The sequence below is a fragment of the Microtus oregoni genome, unplaced genomic scaffold, assembly GCF_018167655.1.
Source record: "Microtus oregoni isolate MIOR12 unplaced genomic scaffold, Mior012 000020F_ref0000438, whole genome shotgun sequence".
NCBI classification, from domain to species: Eukaryota; Metazoa; Chordata; class Mammalia; order Rodentia; family Cricetidae; genus Microtus; species Microtus oregoni.
Window position 1 is genome coordinate 38,614,644 of NW_024543079.1, and position 15,608 is coordinate 38,630,251.

Here is a 15,608-nt window from a genome sequence, read left to right on the forward strand (position 1 = left end):
CTAGTCCTCCTTGCCATCCTGTTCCTGGGACCCCTTGTCTCTGCTTTCTGAGTTGCTGGGTTTATACTAGGACTGCCATTTAGTTGGGTTCTGGAAATTCACACCCCAGTCCTTATGTTTTGTGACAAGTGCTTTCGAGTTCTACCACCTTCCTAGGCCTCTACTTAACCCTTTAGATCATCCCTTTTAGGTCACAGTTCGCCTTCTAAGATGAGGGTACTTGAGTAGGGCTGTACTCAAGTAAAGAGAACTTTGCACCTATAGAGAAAGGAAATGGTGGATAAAGAGGGAGTCTGAGAGTAGAGCAGTTTTAGAAGTGATGGTTGAACACATCCACATCCACATGGAGTTTTTGTGTCGTGGTCATTGCTTGATCCAGGAAGTAGTCTACTTTTTTGTAAAATGTTTCCAAAGATTAATTTACTGAAGTAGATCTTTGAACTAATACTGACAGTTTATTAATGTGTCTACTTTAGAGAGAAAAACGCTCATGCCACCAAGGTATTTATAACAACTGACCTATGTGGACAGAAGTTCTTGTGCTTTTTAGTGGAGGCTCAGCTTCAGTTACGGTAAGTATTTCTATTTCCCATTATCTCTGAAGTTCAGCACTGATTCCTACTCTCCCTTTCTATTTTTCTTGTAGTAAGTGTACAATTAAATGATTTTTAGTAAATTTGTAGAGGTGTGTAGCCACCAAGGCCCACAGTCCAGATTTAAACATTTCCATCACTAAGGAGGGACCCTCTGCCATTTGCAAGTAGTCTTTCCCTGCTCCCAGCCTCAGGCAGTCATTTTAGGGGCTTTCTGCCTTGTATATTAGTCATTTTTTTTTTTAAATGTTGTTATTATTTTGTTGCCCTGGCTAGCTTGAAACTTAGAGATCTGCTTGCCTCTGCCTCCCAAGTTCTGGAATTAAAGGCATTTGTCTACATCCTGTCCTATAAAAGTGGTTTTGGTGGTGGTGGTTTCAGTTTCATTTTTCTTTTTTCTTTTCTTCTGGTGATCTACTTTGTCACTTTTCATAGTGACTTTTAGGATCCACTCTGTTAGGACATGTATGAGAATTTCCTCAGCATTATTGTACAGTACTCATTTTATAGATAAGTCACATTTGCCTGCTTACCAGTTGATGGATAGTTTATCTCATGTAGCCCTGGATGTCCTGAAACTCTGATGTAGACCAAGCTGACTTTGAACATATAGAGATCCACCTGCCTCTGCCTCCCTCTGGGATAAAAGGCATGTGGTACGATGCCTACTGTTCACTTTTGACCACTGTGAATTAGGAACCTGTGGGCAAATATCTTTGTATGGGCATATGTAATTTTGCTTTTCCTGGGTACATACCCAGCAGTGGAATTGTTGGAATGACTGGTAAATCATGTTGAATATTTCAAGAAATTGGCCAGTTGATTTCCAAATAGGCTGTGCAGTTTTGCATTTCTTCCTCCAATGTGTGAAGGTTCGTGTCTCTTTATCCTGAAGTTTTGAATGTAGCATCTTTGATTACAGCCACCCTAATGAAGTGTCAAGTGGTTTCTATTTATATTTTCCTGATGCTTTTTTTTTTAAGAATTATTTTCTGTGTATGTTTTGTCTGCATGTATGTCTATGTACTGTGTGTGTGCATGCCTGGTGCCCACAAAGGTTCTTGGTAGAAGAACACATCGGATCCCCTGAAACTGGAGTTACTAATTGTTGTGAGCTGATGTGTTGGTATTGGGAATCAAGTGTGGTTGTCTGGAAGAACAGTCAGTGCTCTTAACCTCTAGCCATCTCTCCAACCCCTTCCTGATGCTTTTGATATTGATCATTTTCTCATGTGGCTACTAGCACACACTTACTTCATGGGAGAAATGTCTGTTCACATGTTTTGTCTACTCATTTCCCTTTTCATTTGAAAACAACTATAGCTTACAGCAAGTTGCAAAATTGTAGTGAGGTCCTTCTATATCATGAAGTCTTTTTTAATTTAAGCCTTTCTTTTTTTAATCATTGCTTTGTATGCATCGTGTGTGTGTGTCTCTGTCCTATGACATTCAAGTGGAGGTCTAAGGGCACGTTTGAGGGTATCTCTGTTCTCTTCTTCACTGTATGGTCCTAGGGATTACACCCAGGCTGTCGGGCTTTACCTGCTGAGCCTTCTAGCTCTCTGGCCCCATGTGGTTTTTTTGTTCTCTCAGTGGTAACATCTTATGTTACAGCAGCATGTTTTTAAAGTCAGGAAACTGGTATCAGTATGACCTACACATCTTTCTTTGGTTTTACATGTATTCATTCGTGTGTGTATATTTATATGGATTCATGCGTTTTTCTTCTATCTGCAGATTGGTGTAATCGTTGTAACAGTTAAAGATAGAAAATAACTTTTGCCTCCCTGAAGATTTTCCATTTGCTGCTCTTCTGTATCCATCCCATGCTCTCTGTCCTCTTGCTCCCTGCCTGTAGTGAACACAGACCTATTTCCGCATTTATTTTTTGAGACCGAGTCTCTATGTAGCCCTCGCTGTCCTGGACCTTGCTCTGTAGACCAGGCTGGCCTTGAACTCCCAGAAATCCACCCGACTCCGTCTCTGAGTGCTGAAAATAAAGGCGTGCGCCACCACTGCCTGGCCCAGATAACACCCTTAAGACTTAGTTTCTTTCTGTTTTTACTTTCATATTTAGTTGTGTAAAGTTTCAAGAGAGTAACGACAAGACCCAGCTCATCTTTGGCTCTGTCACCAATGTCCATGCAAAAGATGCAGCCCCAGTGGAGGTAAATGCACGTCGAATCATTATGCTTTACTAGATTTTTCTGAAAATTTAATTAATTTACTCAAACTACAAGAGATTTTGTTTTTTGTTTTCAGAAGATAGACACCATGTTGGTACTAGAAGGCAATGGGAACTTGGTGCTGTACACAGGAGTGGTTCGGGTACGTCAAAAGCAGTGCTTTGTGCTTTTGGTAGAACTGCCTGCATCATTTACAGTTGGCTCTGATTCTTCTATGCAGTTTGGCAGAAGATTTTTGTTAAGTGGGAAATGAAGCCAATTGTGGAGGCCAGTCCTAATTTGGACGAGGACTCCCTGTTAAATGCATTGATACTATGCACCTGTCTCCACCAAATTGGAACCTTTATTGAGAGTAGGTAGAGCCTTAAAACCCAGTTTTGGAATGAAAGATGAGCAGCTTTGGGAAGCACCAACATTGTAACATTTTATTATGTTAAATGTTATGTAAGTTGGTTGTAGCTTCCTTTTGGAACTTTTGTCAAGTTTAAAAATATATACTTAAGCTGGACGTGGTCGCGCACGCCTGTAATCCCAGCACGTGGAAGGCAGAGGCAGGTGGATTTCTGGATTCGAGGCCAGACTGGTCTACATAGTGAGTTCCAGGACAGCCAGGGCTACATAGTGAGACCCTGTTTCAAAAAAAACAAAAACAAAAACCCTACAATATAAGTATTATAAATATATTATATGTTTATAAGTATTATATACTTAGTTTGAGGAATAATGAAGAAAATGTATTGCCAGTAACTTTTTTTTATTAAATTCCTGTTTTTGAGGCAGAGTCTCAATAAAAGCATAGGTCTTGGGAATCTCCTGCCTTAATCCCCTTATACCTGGCCTGCCAGTAGCTTTATTCTGTTCTCTGAATGCAGTCGCCACCTGCTTCCCCAACACACTACCCTGGCTTTCCTGTAAACGCCTCTTGATTTTGTTAGCTTTGCACTTACGTGTGTGTCATTGAAGAGCAGTTTGTCTATCTTTCCTTGTTTTGGAGTTTTTATAAAAATTGTATTTTATATAAATACGACTCTTGAGATGGAATGTTATATACTATCTTGACTATATTAACATCTCTTTCCAGCTTTTCTGTAAAAAAGTTTCCTGAATCAAACAAAAGAATTATACTGAGGTATTCATAGTTGGCTGTTCTAATTTGAGAAGTTGTTAAATATGTGTTGTGTTTAATGGTCATGAACTTCAGTATATATAAAGACTATTTGTTCATGTGACTAAGCATTTAACTTAAGGATATGATCTATTCACTACTCTCCCCTCCTCCATATTGCTCAAAGGTGGGGAAAGTTTTTATTCCTGGACTTCCGGCTCCTTCCCTGACAATGTCCAACATGATGCCTCGGCCTAGTACACCCCTAGATGGTATAACTACTCCCAAGCCTCTTGGTAAACTTCTTGGATCAATGGATGAGGTAAGAAGTAGATTAGATCTTGTCAACTGTTAATCATGTTTTAAAGAAGTTTGGTCAAGTTTTAGTTCTTTCCATGTTTAACTTAATTTAGTTAGTATTCACAGATAGGCGTTTCCAAGCACAAGTGATGGTGACTACATTCTTTTTGCTGTGAGAAGTGCTCTTTGAAGATTTGGAGAAGTGAAAATGGTTCCTTTTTTTCTATCTAGAGATCTCACAATTTACCCAGATGTAGTAGATGTGTGGTCTGCATAAGAAATCATAATTTAATGTAGTCTGTCAAGAGTTGTAAGTGAGGAATAGAAACTGCTACTATTTCATCCACTGAACGGGGTACACATTGCTGGGAGGCATGTCATTCCTGGCCTGAACTTTGAGGGTAAGAAGGGTAAATAGAAGTAGGTATTCAGGGTAAGGGCATGAACACAGGAGAAGAGAGTGCAAAAGACTTCCTGAGGATGACCTCAAACTTGCTGTGAAAGGTCAGATAACCTTGAGCTCTTGCTTCTCCTTCTCAGTGTTGGGACTTATATAGATATGCAGAGAGTGGCATAATAGAATAACAACAACAACAACAACAACAATAATTATTCTTATGTTAACATTTCTACATGCTAGGCACTGTCTGCTTTATCAGTATTTTCCTAATTAAGGCTTTATAACAACTTTACTGATTGGAAGATACTTGGTCCTCACTTTATAGTTGGATACACAGTGGTTCAAAGTTAGTTGTCCAAAGCTAGAAGCTAGTAAGTGATAACACTGGAATTGCCACTCCTATCACTGTGTTCTTGAAGGAAGATGGGTGACATGACAGTGTTCTGAGTGCAGTTCTCCTGGCTTCTTTGTAAGTTTGTGAGAAGTTTCTCCTATCAGGGTTTGTTCCAAGTATGTTTTTCTTCAGGTTCAAGATAGGAAGGCCAAGTGCAGCCTGTGTCAATATAGGAGAGAAAAAGAGGGTCTCAGTGTGGTGTATGCTGCAAAGGAAGAGGGTAATGTACCAGTCCTGAAGAGGTGTCAGTGACAGTGTGTCGGCCAGCACCGTGTGCTCTTGGAGGCTGTTGGGTGCCACTGGGAAATGAGACTGAGTTCTGTGAGCAACTTAGGCTGGTACTGGTGCCTACCAGGCTGGAAAGAAAGCCTGGAGACAAGTAGTATGCATTTGAGGGGTGTCACAATGTAGCTATGTATGTATGTATGTAGTCAGTCAGTTGCTTTTTGTAGTTTTCTGTGAAGAGTTTGGCCTATTGCAGGTTCATTGTTCCTGGAGCAGAATGATTGGAATCATCAAAGCATATGCAAAAGTATAGTCCTTATCTTTAATTCTCAAATAGTCCTTCATCTGTGTTGTGACTTTTTGTAGGTGGTTCTGTTGTCTCCAGTTCCAGAACTGAGGGATTCTTCAACAAAACTTAATGATTCTCTCTACAATGAGGATTGCACTTTCCAGCAGCTTGGAACTTTCATTCATTCTGTGCGAGACCCTGTTCATAACAGAGTCACTCTAGTAAGTCCTTCTGCAGAGGTGGGCGAGCTGGCCGACGGCTGTTTGTCTGAACACTTCACATTGGGCAGGGTGTAAACTTATGTATGAAAATGAACATTTCTAGTGATTTTAAAGCATTTATTATTGTGTATATGATGTGTGTATGTGGGGTGCGCATACATGTTGTAGTCAGAGGACAACTTTGTGAAGTTGGTTCTCTCCTTCCACCTTCATGTGGGTTGAATGCAAGTTACCAGGCTTTCAAGATAATTGTTTTTTACCTGCTGAGCTGCTTTGCCTTTCTTTATCTCATAATTTTTAAAATATACTATCATTTTGTACTGTTTAATTCTGCTTCTATTTTCTGAGATTTCTTTACTAAACATTTACTGAAGCCCACCCCTCACTGAGTTGCTGTGGGGAGTCAATAGTTTCTAGGGTTTGGGGGTAGGGAAGTGACCATGTTAAAAGCACATCATCTGAAATTCTCAAGTAATTAGTAAAACTATTTAATGATTTTATTTAAAACAAGCATGTTTAATCCATTAATTGCACATCAATGCTTTTATCTTTTGGGTGAAAGTTACCTTTTGATAATGGTGTCTCGTAGTGTTTGTATAAAAAGTGGACACTTGGCTAGGCATGGTGGCACATGCTTTTAGTCCCAGCATTTGGGAGGAAGTGGACACTTTATTAAAACAAAGATTTTGAAAGTGTTTTGCAAAAATGCATATTTGTTTAGAAACATTCATTTCTGATTGAAAAGTGTAGTTTTTTATTTTATTGGATTTTGCTTCAACAGACATATGATGGTATAAATTACTACATATGTGTGTGTGTGTGTGTGTGTGTGTTTTGTTTTTTTAAAACAATAAACTGTTGTTTTGTTTTGTTTTGTTTTCCTTGTTTCCATTCTTTCACTAGGAACTGAGTAATGGCTCCATGGTTAGGATCACTATCCCTGAAGTGGCTACCTCGGAATTAGGTATGTGTGAGTCAGAATATACTCTGTGTGTTCCCAGTTAGATGTATGACACAGTTGGTGGAGACAGTTTTCTGTTTTTTTTTTTTTAAGGAGTTATTTATGTATGTGCCCGCATGTATGTCTGTGCAGCACATGAGTGCAGTGCCCATGGAGGCCAGCAGAGGGCATTAGATTGCCTTTAACTAGAGTGGTGGGTGGTTGTGAGTTGCTGTATGAGTGCTAGAAATTGAACCCGGGTTCTCTACAAGAGAAGCTGGGGTTCTTCACTGCTAAGTTATCTCTTCAGCCCAGTTTCTGCTTGTAGTGGTTCCTCTTTCTCTTAATTTATTAAGAATTCTTATTTTGTTTTCAGCTATGACATACTTGCCTCCTTGGTTTTTCTATGATTCGTTGCCATTTGCTTCTAGTCTTTGCAGTGTTTGTGTTCATAAAGCAGATTGGTGAGGAAAAGGTTGTGCTGCAAAAGATGGAGTCAGTGACAGTGATGGAGGGGAGGGAATGAGAATGAAAACTGCTACTATCTGGAACCATTTATTTCCGATCGCAGATCCTTGCTGTTTATAGCAGGCAGTACCCTTGGCTCTCTCAATTGTAGTTGGTGAGGGAAGCCACTTTAGAAACTAAAAGTTGCAGTTTTGGTTGACAGGAGTGTTCACTCGTTCAGAGCATCTTGAGTGCCCCCTAAGCATTCCTATGGGTAGGTGCCTGTGTGGATGTTGTATCTGAAGGCTTTAATCAGTGGCTTGTGTAAATTTATTGATGGAGAAGTTTTTCACAGAGGAAACTTTATTATTCAAGCTCAGACAATTTGAGAATGAAAAATGAATAGTTATTGGAGCAGTGGTTGTAAATCAAGATTATCTCGGGTGAACTGGGCTATATACACACCTATTTCTAACCCAGAATTAGGGATCTGACAGCTGTAGAGTTGGTTTAAAGTGATTGACATTAATGAGGTAATGTTTGTGCTCGATTGGCTCCTTAATGACAGTCTTTTCCTGGTGGCTGGCCTTGACATAGTAGTCATTTAAACCTTTGCATTTGAAAGGAGGAAAGAATATATGCATAGGAAACATACTGAAGTCAGTGTTTGCTTTTAATAGTACAAACGTGTCTGCAAGCAATTAAGTTCATCCTGCCAAAAGAAATAGCAGTTCAGATGCTCGTCAAGTGGTACAATGTCCACAGTGCTCCAGGAGGCCCCAGTTACCACTCAGAATGGAGTTTATTTGTCATCTGTCTCTTGAACATGATGGGTTATAACACAGATCGCTTAGCATGGACCCGAAGTGTAAGTAAATACAGTTGCTCTCTTCATTTGTCCTTTGTAAATGTAGTGCTTGCATAACTACGTAACACGAGAGACTGACACAGTAACAGGTATGTTGCATTTATGATTTTGGAATAGTACTGTGGCGTATTGTATTTATACTTCATAATTCAAATACTCAATATGCTTTGAGTCTTTATAATGTGTTAAAGCACATTTTACTTTCTTTTCTTTTATTAAATTAATGTCTTATTGTATATGTAGCCCAGGCTGGGCTTTAATTCACCATATTCCTGACTTTGCCTCCCAGATGCTGGGATTGCAGTCACGTGTTACTAATGCCTGAGTTTGGACTGTTTCTCAGTTCATCTTTGTAAAATGACTACAAATAGCACTCTTGGTCTTGTAGATGGTGAGTCCGAGAGCTCATAGACCTGTGCTTTGCTCATTTAAAGTTCTTTAGTCTGAGAACACTGTTAGCAATGTAAAGCTGTGTGCCTCTCAGGCCTCCGAGTCATTTTTCTGCAGGACCTGCATAGGTGATGCCTTCAGTGTGGGTGTGGTCATTCCTTTGGAGAGCACTCTCCAGACAGCCATGCTTGGGACTGTGAAGCAGTCACTACAGAATATACTTAGCCTTTGTCCCCAAAACGCAGGTGTACTTACCTATGTGTTTTGGCTTCATGCTAGTAACTCCATTAGAAAAAATAAAAATAAAAAAAAAACAAACAAAAACAGAAACCCTTTTTCCTCTTCATTATGAAAGTATATTTTCTCACTGAGGAGGATTTGGAAAACAGGAAGGAGCAAGCAATTGTCCCTCATTCCCAAGAATAGCTGTTGTAGACACTTTTAATGGTGCCTTTTACATAAACATGATACTGATATAAATTTTGTATGTCCTTAAAATTGTTTCATAGAACCTTTTTATTTTTATCATATTTAAGCAAATAGCTAAGGCCATGTTACTTTGACACATTAAACTTAGGTCATGTTTTTTAGATCAAAGCTTGGGACAGAATGGTCCTCATTAGCCAGCAGGGTTCATGGTGCTTATTTTCTCTTTGTCCAGATTTTATTTTTTCTTTCCATTTTCATAACATGGCAGAGAGTGCTACTGACTCTCTCTTATGACTTATGTGATTTTTCGTGTTCTTTTGTTTGGATATAATTTGTGTCATTAGAGAAGTAGAAAAATAAATGACCATTACTCTACCTATGTGTCCAGGCACTGTACTGAATGCTTTACACACACAATTTCACTCCGTGGTGACTAAGAAGAGATTTGCACCACGTGTGCTGGTGAAGAGTGTTAGTGACTTTATTCCGTTTCTCTAATTAGCAGAACTGACACCTGAATCCTTAAACTGTCTAATTAACAATAATAATGTCATGATTTTGTTGTCTGCTTTGTGGTTGTTTTTCAGTCCGACTTTGAAGGATCACTTTCCCCAGTCATTGCGCCCAAAAAAGCGAGGCCTTCTGGTACTGGATCTGATGATGTAAGCATTCATTGTTATTTCTTGCTAATGTTACTGATTTGTGGAGACTTGTACAGATGTCCCATGTCTGATATTCCTATTAATTGTCAGTTTTCCCAGTATCTTTTGCTTTTTTTTAATTTTACTTCTGAGTATATTATTTTGAAGGATAAAATCTGTTACATTTTCTGTCATTAATTTTGTCTTTGATCATCATACAAAAATTAGTATAAATGTATATGTTTTTACATAATTTCAGTGTAGACTTGTGGATATTTATTGGTAATTGATCAGCTATTTGCCAGCATTTACCCCTTTTTTGCTTTATATTTTTGCTTTTTCAAGACAGGGTTTCTCTGTGTATTCCTGGCTGTCCTGGAACTCGCTCTGTAGATGGAGTTTAAGGCTGGCCTTAAACTCAGAGATCCTCCTGCCTCTCCTTCTCAAGTGCTGGGATTAAAGGCTGTGCCATCATTGCCCAGCAGCATTTACCCTTTTATGTAGCATTTCTCTGCTTTACACTTAAATACCTCAGATTCCATGGTATATTCGGAAGTGGTCCAGAGCACAGAACCTTTCCATGTTGTCTCTTTGTAATCAACCCTTTCCCCCTTATCTTTAATCAAGCACTGACTTGAATTCTTTGACCATTCGTTAGTTGTGTCTGTCGTAGGTGAAATAGTACAGTCTGTATTCTGTACATAAGGTTTCTGTCATTCAGCATAATGTACTGAAGATGATCCAGGTGATGGAAGTATCAGTTGTATGTTCTTTTTATTACCAAGAGTTATGACTATATTGTAGTTTGCTTTGCTCTCCTGTAGGGCAGTAGACTGTTTCCAGGTGTTTTCTTTTGTGTTTTAATGAAGGTGCCTATGGAGTTCAGAGATACCAGATCCCCTGTAGTTGAAGTTCCAAGTGGTTGTAAACTACCTGCTGTGGGTGCTGGGAACCAAACTCAGGTCCTTTGCCAAAGTAGTATGTACTCTTAGCTGCTGAACATCTGCAGCCCCTTGCGGTTATTTTAAAATGACATTTCCATCTAGCACTATCTAATTATTGTCCATTTTATTCTTCTTAGGACTGGGAATACTTACTGAATTCAGACTACCATCACAACGTTGAGTCTCATCTTCTGAACAAATCTTTATGTTTGACTGCTTTGGAAAGTTCAAGGGTGAAGGAAGAAGATTTTTCACAGAACCTTAGTCTGGATTCTTCAACTCTCCTCTTTCCTCACATCCCTGCAATTTTCTTTGTTCTTCACCTTGTCTATGAAGAACTCAAGTTGAATACTCTAATGGGAGAAGGGATTTGTTCCCTTGTTGACCTGCTTGTTCAGTTAGCAAGGTAGATGTTGTTAGGACACTGCGTTAGGTCCTCAGAGGGCTTGCTTTCTGTGATATGTCAGGAGCCTCGTTAGAAAAACTCCAGTCTCCCTTCTCAGTTCAAGTTGGTATTTCAGCCTCTTGATTAAGATGATAGCACGTTCTCTGACTTCTGTGATCTTGGGGATTCTGAAATACTTTTGAAACTTGGCATGCTTATTTGCTGATTCATCCCCTCATGACGGGTCATTGTCATCACAAATGCCATTTTGTATTTAATTAATGGCTTTCGGAAGATACAGAGCACCTGCCCCTATAGCTATGGCTGACCTAAAACTTTAGATGTTCCTGCCTCATTTTTTCAAATTTTAGGATTTCCAGATGTGTGCTACCATGTCCTATATTTTCCATACATATGTTATTTATTCTTCAAAACTTGTAGTAGCCAGGAGTAGTGGCATATGCCTGTAATCCTAGTGCTTGGAAGACTGCTGGAAATACTGTGTCTGAGAGAAACTGTTCTATCTGGTGTGGGGGAGCAAAACAGCACAAAAAATTAAGAAGCCTCAGAGTGACTTAGATATGTCTCTGTTTTCTGGAAGAAAATACTGTGGTCTGTAGAGATTACTTGCTGCAGATCCTATAGAGATTACTTGCCGCAGATCACACAGCTAGTAAACAACAGGAAGGAGCAAGATCATGCTATTTCTCTAGTTTGACCTTAATGAAGTTTGTCTAGACAGACGCTTGCATGTGACACCAGATACACATGAAAATACTCCAGATCTGAAAGCTTTCTCATGAACATGCTTTTTAAGTTGAAAAGTTAACTGACTGGGGGCTGCTGTAACACCTTTGTGTATGCTCTTACTGTTATAGGGACTTAAAATTAGAGGCTTACATGGATCACTACTACAGAGATTACCCAACTCTAGTCAGAACTACTGGGCAAGTGTGTACGATTGATCAAGGTGAGTGTTGACACCCCTGCAGGTCTTCTGAGTAGTGCATAGGTGTTTGTTGTGTCTCGGAGAAGAGCAGAGGATAGATGTCTTTTTAGCCAGGTGGTTTTAAATTGGTAGCATTTGACCACTGAGTTGAAGTAAGCCATAAGTTATTTAGTGTGTAGTTAAAACACTACCTATTCCAAAGCTTAAACAGCCTCTGGTGTCATAAACGCTATATCCTTGACCTGTGCTGTTCAGTAGAGGCCATGGCTATAGATTTACTTAACTTTAATTACTGTAAAAGTTTAGTTCCTCAGTGCACTAGCCACATTTAAGATACCCAGTAGCCATACAAGGCTAGTAGTTACCACTTATCCCACTTATCTCCACTGCTCTAGTCTAGGCTTGACCTGAAGGGACTCAAAGAGCAGAGCTTAGTCTTTCATGTCCCTTTGTTTTCTCACCTTTATAGAACTAGGCAAAAAAAAAAAAAAGTTAGATTCTTTAAAAACTATTTTTTAAAATGTACTTTTATATGTATTTTGTGTGTGTGGCGGTGCATACATGATGAATATGGGTGTGCATGTGCCATTACATATATGTGGAATTTAGAGAACAACTTTTTGGAGTCAGTTCTCTCCTTCCACCATGTAGGACCCAGGGATTGAACTCAGGTTATCAGGCTTGGTGGCAGGTGCCTTTTACTGAGCCATCTGTCCAACTCTTGGTATATGGTTTGTAAATGATATTGCTGAATTTCTATTTATAATGGAGTAAAATAGAAATAATTTAAATTTATAAATAATTAGCTATCTACTGTGACAAAAATATTCATTTTGGATAATAATTGAAAATATAATTCTTATAATTTGAAAGGACAAGTACTGTGACCTTGTTTTTGTCTTATATATTTGTGTGCCTTTCTAAACATTTATGTATTCTAAAGGTCAATCGGGATTTCTGCATCATCCCTCGTTTTTTACGTCTGAGCCGCCAAGTATTTATCAGTGGGTGAGTTCTTGTCTGAAGGGCGAAGGAATGCCACCCTATCCTTACCTCCCCGGGGTCTGCGAAAGGAGCAGGCTCGTGGTCTTGGTATGTATCTGGAGTATTGACTATCTTACTTAGTTTTATTTTTCTTTAAATTGTCATATATAGAACAAACAGCATGCACATGTACACATATAAAGTAAAATTACAGTGTTTCTCTCCCCTCATACTGTTCTATAAATTTCAGCAGATGAATAATTTCATGATTACCATTTTAATTAGAATACTGAACGTTTGTAGCACCTCTCTCCAAAATTACTCTTTTGAGATTTATCCAAGTTGTCATTCGTGCTACCAGATCCTGGCTTCTGTTGCTGACAGTCCACTGCATTGCTGCCCCTGTAGTTGGCTTATGTGATAGCTGGGTTGGTTCCAGGTTTTAGCAATTATAAATAGAGATACTCTAAAGGTCACACACAGACTTTAATGTCAACATAAGTTTTCATTTCCATAGGGTGAGAACAGAGGATTGGGACTGATGGCTATATGCTAAGTATATACCTGTCTTTACAGAAATCGCCAACTGCTTTCCCGAGTATCTGTTTGTTCCATATTGCCTCCAGCAGTGTTAAGAGAGGTTGCCTAGAATTCTTGTCAGTTATTTGATACTTGTCTTTCCTTCTTGGTTTTTGTCAATCTGGTTGCTCTGTAGTATGTCTTACTGTGCTTTTTAATTGCATTTCCTAGTGACTATGATTTTGTTTAGAGGTTTCTGCTGAGTAGTTTTTGTCAAAATATGGTTTGCTGCTGCTGTCTCTTCCTTTGACTTTGTGTTGTTGTTCTGCCAAGAAAGCCTTTCTCTCTTGTTTTTTTCTCGTAGCATCTTACCATGTCGACCAGTTCAAGGTGGTCTTGAACTGGTGATCTTGCCTCAGCATCCCAACTGCTATGGTCCTAGGACAACACTACACCCCTGACTAACCATGCCTTGAGAATATTTTCCTCTTTGGCTGGCTAGCTCTTTGAACACTGGTTGTTGATACGACCATCCCTTTTTTGCATTTGTGCTTTTGTCAAGTCTGTTTGACCACTTCTTTTCCAGGTTTGAACTTTGGGGAAACCTGGTTCATTGAGCTATGTGTTCTCCACTTTGTCTTATTTATGGTAGTTTCATAGTAAACCTTAAAATTGGTTTGTGGTACTCTTCTTTCCATTATTATTCTCTTTAGAAGTTGTCTTAACAGTTTTATAACCTTTGCCTATTTAATAGTCAGTTGACCTATGGTTATTGAAAGTCCTGTTGAAATATTTTTCAAAGAAATATATTTTTAGAATGTTGTTTATCTTGAATAGTTAATACAAACCTCAAACTTGTGTATGGAACCAGAGGGCATTAGTAAAGTTGAGTTCCTTGGCATATATGCTTCTGTTTCTTGATGCTGAGGCAGTATATGTATAGGCCTGTTAGGGATCTTTCCAGAAATACAAGAGATTCCTACTGCTTTTATCCCCTCTTATCAAAGTTAGAAATCTGTAAACATTCTTTCTTCTTACCCTTTTCTGTTCTGTTCTTCTTCGTGTTGAACAGGGCTTTCTCAGTCTTCCATGGCTCTAGGTAGGCAGTTCTGTGTTTTTTTTTCCCCTTAATTCACATATGTAATCATCACCACCATCTTTTCTCCAAAATTTTTTCATTACCCCATCTTAGTTTAGTTTCCTGTTGCTGTGATTAAACACCTGAGAAAAGCAACTTAGGGGAGGAAGGGCTTATTTTCACAAGTCCAGCTTTAGTCCATCACTGAGCAGAGGTCAACATGGCAGGAAATTGCAGCAGCTAGTCAGTCACATCATATCCACAGTCAAGAGCAGAAGCCAGTGAATTCATGCCTAAGTCCTTAGTTTGTGCTCTCATTTTATATGGTCTGGGATCCTCTGCCTAGGAAATGGTTCCACCGGAAATTACTTCAGTTAACATAATCAAGGTATTCCTCAGGCATTCTCAGAGGCTAACCTTAATCTTGACAATTACAAGTATGCCCAAAAGGCTTGCCTCCTAGGCGTTTAGTTGTCTGTAATGCAGTCATGGACCATGCACCATTCAACAGTAATTTCCTATTCCTCTTCCCTTTTAGCCCTGGTAACTTCTGTTCTGTGAATTTCCCAAATTTATTTACCTCTTATTGGAATACTGCTATAGGTCTTTGGGGTTTTGAGTTATTTATGGAGATACTTATAAATAAGGGTATTGTTGCCTCAGTGGGTGAAGTATGGCTAGTTTGGATCCTCAGAATTGATGTAATGTTTGATGCCATGATATACATCTGTAATCTCAGAGGGCCTCCAGGGAAATGGGAGGCAGAGATGGCAGGATTCCTCAGAAGCTTGCAGGCCCTGATTTACACAACAGTGACTAATAGCCCCTGCTTGGGAGGCTGAAGACATGGCCCAGTGATTAAGATCTTTTGGCTGCTCTTCTAGAGGACCCATCACTAAAAGACCCCTGCCACAAACAAGGTGGATGACAACAGCCAGCATATGAGTTTGTCCTCTGGCGTTTATATGTGTCCTGTGCCATGCACATGTCCATACTCACATACGAACACTCAACAGGAATATGCATGCATACATACACCAACATACACTGTACAGAAATAATTTTTTTGTGTGTGATCTTAATTCATTTGAATTGGTTTTCATTTTTTTTGGGGGGGGGTATTGTTTTTGAGTTAATTTGTTTCTAAACAAACTGTAGGCTAAATGAGATTTTTGAATAGCTACTACTGTTAGGTACTGTTAGGATATGACTAGGTATCTGTAAGGATAACTAAAACCATGGTTGAGTATTGAGCAGATGAAACTTTGACTTTGCTAATGGTAATAAAAGAATGCTCCAAAATTTAAAAAATTTTAACATA

The 15,608-nt window shown here is 39.1% G+C and overlaps 1 protein-coding gene across 1 annotated transcript in view; it reads left to right on the plus strand.

Annotated features, from left to right (window-relative positions):
- Anapc1 (anaphase promoting complex subunit 1) overlaps positions 1 to 15,608 on the plus strand; it is a 74,660-nt gene that overhangs the window by 14,786 nt on the left and 44,266 nt on the right. The window contains exons 11-21 of the mRNA XM_041670188.1: positions 477 to 572; positions 2,671 to 2,761; positions 2,856 to 2,921; positions 4,072 to 4,206; positions 5,570 to 5,713; positions 6,617 to 6,677; positions 7,781 to 7,968; positions 9,375 to 9,449; positions 10,510 to 10,778; positions 11,636 to 11,727; positions 12,650 to 12,798. Coding sequence (XP_041526122.1) covers positions 477 to 572; positions 2,671 to 2,761; positions 2,856 to 2,921; positions 4,072 to 4,206; positions 5,570 to 5,713; positions 6,617 to 6,677; positions 7,781 to 7,968; positions 9,375 to 9,449; positions 10,510 to 10,778; positions 11,636 to 11,727; positions 12,650 to 12,798 — 1,366 coding nt within the window. The remainder of the gene's footprint in view (positions 1 to 476; positions 573 to 2,670; positions 2,762 to 2,855; positions 2,922 to 4,071; positions 4,207 to 5,569; positions 5,714 to 6,616; positions 6,678 to 7,780; positions 7,969 to 9,374; positions 9,450 to 10,509; positions 10,779 to 11,635; positions 11,728 to 12,649; positions 12,799 to 15,608) is intronic.